General features: G+C 40.3%; 1 protein-coding gene across 16 annotated transcripts in view; it reads left to right on the top strand.

The window, feature by feature from the left end:
• The window catches only part of SPAG9 (sperm associated antigen 9), a 145,725-nt gene extending 135,281 nt beyond the window's left edge, over window positions 1-10,444 (top strand). For 8 of the 16 annotated variants that reach the window (XM_032280056.1, XM_032280054.1, XM_032280053.1 and 5 more), the window contains 2 exons: window positions 1,213-1,362; window positions 6,262-10,444. In XM_032280056.1, the coding sequence (XP_032135947.1) occupies window positions 1,213-1,362; window positions 6,262-6,377 (266 nt within the window). In that variant the 3' untranslated portion in view covers window positions 6,378-10,444. The remainder of the gene's footprint in view (window positions 1-1,212; window positions 1,363-6,261) is intronic. The other 8 variants (XM_032280060.1, XM_032280059.1, XM_032280057.1 and 5 more) reach the window with 2 other exon arrangements.
• Window positions 10,445-11,441: the final 997 nt, after the last annotated feature.

Below are 11,441 nucleotides of genomic sequence, written 5' to 3'. Positions count from 1 at the left end.
TGAAGCAGGCAGCTGAGACCCACCTTGCCATGCATATATCTCATATTGGATTTGGGGCCTATTCCTGCTTTGTTAACAAAATTGCTTTACTCAAATTTTCAATTTGGGCTTTTTTTTTTTTTTTTTTTTCTTCTTTTTAACAGTCTTGCTTTGTTATCAGGCTGGAGTGCAGTGGCACAATCTCGGCTCACTGCAACCTCTGCCTCCTGGATTCAAGCGATTCTCCTTCCTCAGCCTCCAGAGTACCTGGGACTACAGGCACACACCACCACACCTGGCTAATTTTGTTTTATTTTGTTTTGTTTTTGAGACAGAGTCTTGCTTTGTCATCCAGGCCAGGGTGCAGTGGTGTGATCTTGGCTCACTGCAACCTCCACCTCCCAGGTTCAAACAATTCTCCTGCCTCAGCCTCCTGAGTAGCTGAAATCACAGACATGCACCACCACACCTGGCTAATTTTTTTGTATTTTTAGTAGAGACAGGGTTTCACCATATTGGCCAGGCTGGTCTTGAACTCCTGACCGTGTGATCTGCCCACCTTGGCCTCCCAAAGTGCTGGATTACAGGTGTGAGCCACTGTACCCAGCCTTAATTTTTGTTTTTAGTAGAGACAGGGTTTTACCATGTTGGCCAGGATGGTCTCGATCTCTTGACCTCGTGATCTGCCCGCTTCAACCTCCCAAAGTGCTGGGATTACAGGCGTGAGCCCCTGTGCCTGGCCTTTTTATATTTATGTATTTATTTATTTATTTTTTAGAGACAAGGTCTTGTTCTGTCACTCAGGCTGGAGTACAGTTGCGCAATTACAGCTCACTTTAGCATTGAATTCCTGGGCTCAAGTGATCCTGCTTCCTCAGCCTCCCAAGAAGCCAGGACTACAGGTGCACACCACCATTTCTGGCTAACTTTTTTTGTAGAGTGGAGGCCTTACTGCATTGGCCAGACTGGTACCAATTTCCTGCCCTCAAGTAATTCTCCCACTTTGGCCTCTCAAAGGCATGAGCCACCATGCCCAGCCTCAAATTAGGTTCTTAAAACCTTCATATAAATGTTTTCTGATCCTGTAGAGCCTTCTAGCTTCCCCGGTATTTGGTTATTAGAATGTATTTATCTTTTTGTTTAACTCTAAAAATATATTTTTAAAAAAATCAGTCTCCTTTGCCTCCTTCTGTGATAATTAATAATTCACTTTTGTTTCTCTATATAAAACAGGTCAAGTCATCAGCCCACAGAGTAGTAGTAGTGGCACGGATCTAACAGGTGAAAAAGCAGGGCCATCTGCACAGGAGCCTGGTAGTCAGACGCCCTTGAAGTCTATGCTTGTCATCAGTGGAGGAGAGGGCTACATTGACTTCCGAATGGGTACGTCATTGGTTCTGGAGCTCAGTGCTGTGACTTGGATTTTCTCCCAAAGTAAATAAGAAAACATTCTGATAATGATTTCTAAGAGGTTGTTTGAGCTCTTTACGTAGGAAAGGATTTTGTGGGTTTTTTTTTTTCTTTCTTTCTTTTTCGTCCTCCCTCCCACCCTCCTCCCTTCTCCCTCCCTTCTCCCTCCCTCCCTCTCTCCCTTCCTTCCTTCCTTCATCTGTCTTTCCTTGATCGGTCCGTCCGTCTGTCCTTCCTTGCTTCCTTTTTTTAGATGGAGTCTTACTCTGTCACCCAGGCTGGAATGCAGTGGCATGATCTCAGCTAACTGCAACCTCTGCCTCCAGGTTCAAGTGATTCTCCTGCCTCAGCCTCCCAAGTAGCTGGAATTACAGACATGTGCCACCACACCTGGCTAGTTTTTGTATTTTTAGCAGAGACGAGGTTTCATCATGTTGGTCAGGCTAGTCGCAAACTCCTGACCTCAAATGATATGCCTGCCTCAGCCTCCCAGCTGGGATTACAAGGCATGAGCCACTGCACGCAGACCTTGGTATTTCTCTTTATAACAAAATGTATTTGTTTGAAAGGAACATTAGAAATAGCATGATGTGGTCACTGTGGAGTTTTATGTGAAAAGCGTAAGATTTAGGGTCATAAGGCCTCGCCAAGTCATTCAACCTCCTAGAGCCTCGGTTTTCTAAGTGGCAAAATGGAGAAAGAAAAATATTTCATAAAGTGTTGTTTGTGTCAAAACAACTTCATTTGTTCATTTTCTCACCTAACAAACATTAATTGCGCATCTACTGTGTGTACCTGTCAGTCTTAAACTGGAGATACAGAAACAAACCAGACAAAGCCTTCATCTAATAGATTATAGAACAGTGCAGAGATAGAGACATGTTAATAAATTAAAATGTTATTGATGCTGTGGTGGTAAGTAGTCAGTTATTTCCAAGGATGGGGAGAGAAGGAAGTCAAGAAATGATGCTCGAGGTGACTCAGCACTGTTTAATATTAGCCCAAAGGGTCAGGTTGGGGAATAAGGTAGGGAGGACCAGGGATTGGCACTCCAAGATAAGAGAAAGCTTGGGCATAGGTTTAAAAATATGAAAGGATATGGGGGATGGACTGGAGGTTCAAGACTAGCCATAGGAAATGAGTTGGGAAAAAGTAAACACCCAAGAAAGGTAGTAACAGTGGGAACAGATAAGAAGCATGACAGAAATGTGGGGAAAGAAGAAATGGGCCATAGAGCTCAGGACTGTCAACAGGAGAAGCAGGTCTGGAGGGACAGAAAGAGGAGTCCAATGCCGGACATGTTGATCTTGAAGAACATAGTGGTGATTTAGGTGGGACACTTCCACTGGGCTTCTGAATATACAGGTCCTCTATCTTAGTGGGGAGGGGATTGGGGGCTGTCAGCATGGAGTGGTACTAAAGGCCATGGAGGTTGGTGAGTTCACCCAAGGAGCTGAAAGGAAAGTTTCCAGTGGCAAAACCTGGTCTCTAATAAAAATACGAAAATTAGCTGAGCCTGGTGCTGCACACCTGTAATTTCAACTATTCAGGAGGCTGAGGCAGGAGAATCACTTGAACCCGGGAGGTGGAGGTTGCAGTGAGCCGAGATCACAGCACTGCACTCCAGCCTGGGCAACAGAGTTAGACTCCAGCTCAAAAAAATAGAAAGAAAGAAAAAGGAAAGGTTCCAGGATAGAACCCTGAATTCATATTCCAATTAAAGATCAGTAGAGCTTATGGAGGGATCTGAGAGGGAATGTCCAGACAGATACAAAGAAAACATGGAGAACTGGTGCTCGTGAAAGAGTAGTGCTTTGTAAATTGTCAGACACTGTACAAATACAAGTTTATTTGCTATAATTTTTTTTTGAGACAGAGTCTCACTCTGTCACCCAGGCTGGAGTGCAGTGACGTGATCTTGGCTTACTATAACCTCCATCTCCCGGGTTCCTCCTGCCTCAGCCTCCTGAGTAGGTGGGATTACAGGCATGTGGCACCACGCCTGGTTAATTTTTGTGTTTTCTTTTTCTTTGTTTGTTTTTAGGTGTTTGTTTTTTGAGACAGAGTCTCGCTCTGTCACCCAGGCTCTGGAGTGCAATGGCATGATCTTGGCTCACTGCAACCTCTGCCTCCCAGGTTCAAGCAGTTCTCCTGTCTCAGCCTCCCAAGTAGCTGGGACTACAGGCGTCCACCACCACGCTTGGCTAATTTTTGTATATATATATATTCTTTTAGTAGAGGCAAGGTTTCATCATATTGGTCAGGCTGGTCTCAAACTCCTGACCTCAGGTGATCCTACTGCCATGGCCTCCCAAAGTGCTGGGATTACAGGCATGAGCCACTGCACCTGGCCAATTTTTGTATTTTTAGTAGAGATGGGGTTTCACCATGTTGGCCAGGCTGGTCTCAAACTCCTGGCCTCAAACAATCTGCCTGCCCCCGCCTCCCAAAGTGCTGGGATTACAGGCGTGAGCCACTGCACCCAGCTTATTTGCTATAAATAAATGGATCCCTTGGACTCGCCTAAAATCTCAGTGCTTCACAAAGTCCCCAGACATAAGGCACTAGATAATTTGAGAGAATATGATAATGTTGTAAATCAGTAACAAATACTTTAGATATGAATTCTGTAAAGGAATTTAAAAAAATTGGGTCATTTAAATGACAATGTGACAAATGTGATTAGTGTCACTAGTGTCTGATGCAAAAAGTTTGTTGACTACTTTTAAGGGAGGAAGGCTGTTAATGTTATGTTTAGAAATTGATTCCAAGGATGTCAACAGGAATGGAGTCATTTCAAAGTGTTTTGAATAATGGGCTATTGGTGAATTCCCTTTCATGAGAGAAATTGTCAGGGACTCCACTTGGCTGGGGTAGTTTTTGTAACTTTGTCTTGGAGTGCAGAATGGCAGTTGGAATCGTACTAAAGAGTTTGTTAATAAAATCTCTATGTGGCTTTTCCATTTCCACTAAAAATTCCTTCCATTGTGAATCCTGAAAATAGAACAAAAATTGCCTAATCGGGTTTGGCAATATCTCTAGTTATTTCCAGCCTGAAAAATAGACTTGTCTTTAGCATAGGCTAATTTTAATAGTGAATATGCTGTTTTAAAAAAATCAAATTTGATCTTTTGTTGGGGTCCATTTCCCTTTTCATTTCCTGTAATATTTTAACAATGAGAAACTGATTCTAACAATCCCATTTTTTTTTTTAATGATTTAAACTTAAAACAGGCTGTAGAGACTCTAGCAGACAGGACAATTTTCTTACAAATAAAATCTTCAGAACAACTCAGAAAAGAAATGCCAACAGCCTTTTGTCTCAGCCAGTTGATTTGTTATCATTGTAATTTTTTAAAATTTAAGAGCCAAACTTAATTTTTTTCCCTTCTAACTACCTAGTTATGTTTCTGTTTAGAGATGGGATTTTTTTTTTTTTTTTTTTTTTTTGGGGAGACGGATTTTCGCTCTTGTTACCCAGGCTGGAGTGCAATGGCGCGATCTCGGCTCACCGCAACCTCTGCCTCCCGGGTTCAGGCAATTCTCCTGCCCCAGCCTCCTGAGTCGCTGGGATTACAGGCACACGCCACCATGCCCAGCTAATTTTTTGTATTTTTAGTAGAGACGGGGTTTCACCATGTTGACCAGGATGGTCTCGATCTCTTGACCTCGTGATCCACCCGCCTCGGCCTCCCACAGTGCTGGGATTACAGGCTTGAGCCACCGCGCCCGGCCAGAGATGGGATTTTGACCTGAGTGTTCTCCTCTCTCTAGTTTGACATTGCTGTGAAAGGCCATTACAGGGCTGGATAAGGGAAAGTTTGGCCTGCAGAGAAGAATGCAGATATTTAGGGTTTTTTCTCTTCTGCTGTTTCTAGTCAGCATTGTCAATATTTTCTTTTGTCCAGCTGAAATTCACATGGGGCACATGACAAAATTCTGTTAGATCAGTGGAATATCTTTAGGTCCTATGGTGTACATGTTTTTAGGATTCTGCTGAAGAATCCATCCCACTAGACAAGTTACCACTGGATTGTGCCAAAATAACCCCGGTCTGTGACAAATGTAATTGATGCAAGCTTGTATCGAGAAGAATGGTATGCCCTGCACTGGGTCTTGTGGAGAGGAGCGTGGTGTACCCCAAACTGGGCCTTGGAAGCCAGTGTCTTTGGTCAGGACACCACTGATCACATTCACTCAGCTACCATGCAGAAGAACCTGTATCTTGGCTCTTTGTTTCTTCTTTTCCATTATACGCTGTTAATTCATAACCTCTCCTAAGCTTGAAAATCATTGGAAGAAAAACCCAGTAGGTGATGAATCTGCCATCTTCAGTGCTGCAGGCTGATTATTTTAATTTCCATATGCTTGTATTGATTATCTCCAATTGGAAACTGTTACACCTATCATTTATAATAAGTGTGAGTTATTTGGGTTTAGTTAGTGTGCTCTGTACCTGTGCTCATGCATTTTATAACACTATTTAGTCTCAGTTCTTAGTTTGAAATAAGTGAGAGTCAACTCTTTATTTTGGATGAACACAGAATTGGACAGCTTTGCTTTCTTAGCTTCCCATAGCTGGTACCATCAGTATGCAGACATATTGGGATGGCTTTTCAACATAGTATAATAAACTCAATTTTATAAATACAGTGTGAAAAATGAATTAACCTTTTCTGAAGTCAAGCAGTAGCTTGGGTGAATATGGGTGAGGATTCTGATTCATAGTTTCTTTTACTGTTTACTCTCCAGTGGAAGATCATACAAGTTTTGGCATCTTGTTCATGGACTAACCACGAGCATTCTGTCTGACTCACATCGTTCTATATTTTCTGTGCTTAGCCTAACTTGAGTCTTCTTATCATTCACTAGGTGATGAAGGTGGAGAATCAGAACTTCTTGGAGAGGATCTTCCACTTGAACCTTCTGTCACCAAAGCAGAAAGGAGTCACTTGATAGTATGGCAAGTGATGTATGGCAGTGAGTGAGTCCATAGGAAACAGGTGGAGATGGGGAAGCCATCTCTTCTGCATGGTTTATTTTTCCTTTATTTAATGCTCTTTTTGTGAGATAAGTTTCACCACATAATGTGTGAGCATTTTTTCCTGTTAACTTTATATTACAAAACCTGTTCTACCATAACAATACAGAGGAACTAGCTGTTATACTGCACCAGTGTTATAGGTAACTTCAGTATATTATGAACCAATCAAAGAATGTTTACTTCCTGCAAACTGGTGAATTATAGAAAGCAATCCAGATGTGGTTTACTCTGCCACAGTCTAATGTCATTCATTTCATTTGATGGGGTCACTTTTTAGCTGTCACTAATAATGGAATTAATGGGAAACACTTGATAAATGAAACTGTACCCTTAAATACAATAGCTGAGTTTTCCCCAGTGTATTGTAAAATTGACACATACTAATATGAGATGGATTATCAGGATTTATCTAAATGTCCCAAGAGGGCTAAAAGCTAACTGTAAATTATTCTAACTTTCACTTTAAAATCTGACAAATCTTGTTTATATGGTATATAAAACTTTGTTTTCATCAGATTTTTGGGGGGTTTTATATTAAAGAAATTAAGACTACACTATTTAAATAAATGTTTCCTGTTTCTGACTTATTAGATCTCTAAAGTTTATGAGGCCTACTTCTCTGAATATTCTGATGGGTTTTTTTTTTTTTTGAGACCAGTCTCATTTTCATACTGACATGTCTGAAAGGTTTATTATTTATAAAGCTTAGAATGTACTCTGGGAAGCTTAGAAGATACTTCAGCACTGGGAGGATTTTTTAAAGGAAATGTGTTTTGTGTATTTCTTGTACTAGAGAATGGTGATGTTGATTGAATTTTTTCCATGTAAAAAATGTACCTGTTTGCCAAATGTTTCTAGATTGCTTTTACCTGTTGTAAAGTAAAACTGTAGTGGGGATGGAGTCTGGCCTACGTACGGAATGAGGGATTTAATTAGAAAAGTTACTTTCTTTTGTTCTGTATCAAACTGCAGAACAGCTGTATACTTGGTATTTTGTATGTGAATAACATTTTATCTTTTGTGCCCTTTTGAGCTTAAAGGGTTATCTTCAGAGGGGAAACCTATGAAGGGGAAGAAGACAGAGCTAAGATACCATAAAGTAAAGGTTGACATTACGTATTTTCATTCACTATGTCCATTAAAAAAAAAATAGATTATTTTGGGCGTGATGACTCACGCCTGTAATCTCAACACTTTGGGAGGCTGAGGTGGATGGATTGCTTGAGTCCAGGAATTCAAGACCAGCCTGGGAAACATGGTGAAACCCTGTCTCTACAAAAAAAAACCCACAAAATAAATTAGCCAATGTGGTAGTGCATGCCTGTAGTCTCAGCTGCATGGGAGGTTGAGTTGGGAGGATCACCTGGGCCCAGGAGGTGGAGGTTGCAGTGAGCCTTGATAATACCACTGCAGTCTAGCCTGGGTGACAGAGCAAGACCTTGTCCCAAAATAGACAAACAAGCAAAAAATAGATTAAAGTCCGGATTTAACTGATTTTCTTGCTTAATAAGTTTTTTAAAACCATGATGCTGCAATTTTTTTCCCTGTCAAGCTTCATGACAATATGTGATTTACCCCTTTTTATCTATTACCCTAAGCAAAGCTAAATACAATTTTTTTTTGTTTTTTTTGAGACGGAGTCTAGCTCTGTTGCCTAGGCTGGAGTGCAGTGGCAAGATCTCAGCTCACTGCAACCTCTGCCCCCTGGGTTCAAGCAGTTCTCCTGCCTCAGCCTCCCGAGTAGCTGGGACTACAGACGCGTGCCACCACACCCAACTAATTTTTGTAGAGACCAGGTTTCACCATGTTGGCCAGGCTGGTCTCAAACTCCTGACCTCAGATGATCCCCGCTCCTTGGCCTCCCAAAGTGTTAGGATTACAGGCGTGAGCCACTGCACTCAGTTGAAGCAAAGCTAACTGTAATTTTATGTACTGAATTAACAGTATAAACCTATAGGATAAAGGCCCCCTAATCATCAGAAAGACTACTGGAAAGGAAAGAAAGCAAATGGAGATGTCAAATTGTCTAAGCATTCTTAAGTGATTTTTCTGAACTTTTATACAAAGATGTTTGTAAAAAGTACACCAGTGGCTTTTACACATATACATGATTAGGCTAGATTGTGAAGTATATGTCATTTCATGAGTCAGAGGAGACGTTTGGATCCATTGGGCCCATGTGTGTCTATAAGCACATTGTGTACACAATAAAATTGTAGCCACTCATGTATTAAAAGAAAACTGTTTTGGTAAAAGCTGTATTAAAAGAATAATTTTTTTGCTTGAGCTACTTAGTCACTTTTTTTCAGGGCACCAAAACTTAGGCTAGTTTTTCATAGCTTGTTTGCTATGTTTTTATTTCATTTTAAATCTGAGCCATTTTTGGCAATATCTTTTAAAAAATCATTTTGAAACATTTATTGGAAATGTATAGATTCACAAGAAAGAGACACCAAAGTGTTTGGGAATTTGAATCCCAAGAAGTAAACATCCCAGAGTCAGATCCCATTTGCTGTTGTTCAGCCATGTTTGTATGACTGAATGTAATTTAGGAAATCAGGAGTTACAGATGAAAAATACAAACATGTAACAATGGTTGTAATTGCTTTTTTTGAACTTACTGGCTTTAACTTAAGTAATATAGGTGTGTAGTTATTTTATCTAAAGATGTCAGATTATCTGTGGCCCTGTTAATTAACTGCAGGGATCAGAGAGAGGACAAAAATGCCTGTATAATTTCTTTTAAAGGCTTGTCCTTATGTTTGTAATTTCGGTTAAATATTTTCTACAGATTGCTTCACTTCCCCTTTCCCCCAAAAGCAAGTTTATATTCTTGTAATGTTTACTTTGGTCAACATGGTAACTTTTGGAAGAAAATGCCAAAATGTAAGCTTCTCACAAGCAGCAAAGGGGTGTAACTGCCGTAGCCACCACATCCAGGGCAGAGAAGAGGCCTGTGTACTTCGGGTTGATCTCACCGTACAAAAAAAGCGGAAGAAATAAGGGATACTTGAGGGTTTCTCATTTTATCATACCTGGGTCATGTACAAGGTTGAACCATATGAAATTGCCAATGTTCAACCATTACTGATCTACAAAAATGACAGTATCATATGCCTCAACCTAATACTTACTATTAAATGCAGGTTAAAATCTCTGTGAGGCAAAGGGATAATATTCTCTAGGAACTCACTTTTGAGAGTATTTTTCTCTAACTCCTGTGGATCTAAATTTTAAAAATAAGAAGGAATCACTTAACAGCTGCAGCTTGTGGAGAGTGTAAAACATTTTGAGCACAATATCAGCACGTAAACTTTTCAGATTGTGTTTGCACAGAAAGGGTTAAAATCAATTCTTTCACTTACTGCATTGTTCATTTCTTATAAAGGTCTTCCTACATTTGAGACTAGACCCTTTAACATAGGCTGCCTTAGTAACAAAATAAAACAGATGTCTGATAATATTAACTGTCCTAAAGAACATGTGTCTTGCAAATGCCATGGAACAGAATATTTATTTCCTTGTGAGTATTATGACCATTACCAAAGGACTGAACCAGATTTAGGGCTCTTCTCAATTGATCATGTTCAGAAAGGGACTTATTTGTAACATGAGAAATGTAGAAGAGAAAATGAAATATGGAAATCATAAATGCTTTTCTAACAGGGTTATGCTATTCTGTAACACTAAATGTTTGTCTTTTCTCTTGAAAGGTTGTTTTATTAATTTTGTCATACACTTCTCAATATTTGAATATATCTTAACCATTTTATGTTCCAAATTCGTTTTTTGTCCGAGACATTCTATCAGAATTTTACTTGCCTCTATAATCTGAAAAATGGGTTCTATAATGTCCCACTTGCTGTCTCTTAGAGACTGAGCTTCATTTCTATGAGCAAAAAGCTCATTTCGCAATGTAGTTATTTCAGTATTTATTTCTATGATGGAATCCCTGGGGTTCGGAATGTAACTTTGTACATGAAATATATATAAATATGTATATGAAACATGTATGAGGCCTAGCGTGTTTTGTTTTGTTTTAAACCGTTCCTGGGGATCTGAACTTGGTTTTTATTTGCAAGTCTAATAATCTTCCCCATCACACATGTCATTTCTAAGAGTCAGGACTGTTGCCATTGGCACTGGCTAAAGGCGAGCCCTGGGGAGTACTCACACTGGTCAGCTTGGCTCATGTGTTCAGATGAGATGTGAGAACAGAGCTTGAGTCACAGCCCACACATGATACTAAGGCATATACTACTTGCCAGATCATTCAATAATAAGAGGCAGGTTGTAATGTAATTTTAATAATGCAGTGTGCTTATTTGTGATCCAGTTGCTCGGGTGACACTCTGGAAGGAAGAATGATTATAAAACTGTCATGCAAAAGCACAATGTGATTCCAGATTCAGTGCAGTAATGTTTAGCCTCATCCAGTGTGTTTTGTTTGTGCCTTCAAGAAACGGGAGGTTCTAACATGACAGTAAAAGTCGCGCCAGTTGGCATGTTAATAGGACTGTTCTCTAGATTAAGGCACTGTTCAGTGAGGTTGGATGCCCTAGAACATAATGTATAGCCCGGCTCATTCCTAGTCTTTTTTTTTTTTTTTTTTTTGTGGAGACAGAGTCTCGCTCTTTTGCTAGGCTGGAGTGCAATGGTGTGATCTTGGCTCACTGCAACCTCCTCCTCCCAGATTCAAGCAATTCTTGTGCCTCAGCCTCCAGATTAGCTGGGACTACAGGCGTGCCCCACCATGCCTGGCTAATTTTTGTATTTTTTAAAATATATATTTTATTGCATTTTAGGTTTTGGGGTACATGTGAAGAACATGGAAGATTGTTGCATAGGTACATAAAAATGTGGTTTGCTGCCTTCCTCCCCATAACCTATATCTGGCATTTCTCCCCATGTTATCCCTCCTCAACTCCCTACCCCCCACAGACCCTGGTGTGTGATGCTCCCCTCCCTCTGTCCATGTGTTCTCATTGTTCTAATTTTTGTATTTTTA

This window comes from Sapajus apella, unplaced genomic scaffold, assembly GCF_009761245.1.
Source record: "Sapajus apella isolate SASKATOON/1434 unplaced genomic scaffold, GSC_monkey_1.0 scaffold12, whole genome shotgun sequence".
NCBI classification, from domain to species: Eukaryota; Metazoa; Chordata; class Mammalia; order Primates; family Cebidae; genus Sapajus; species Sapajus apella.
Note: the sequence above shows the minus strand (reverse complement) of the source record. Positions and strands in the feature narration are given on the sequence as shown.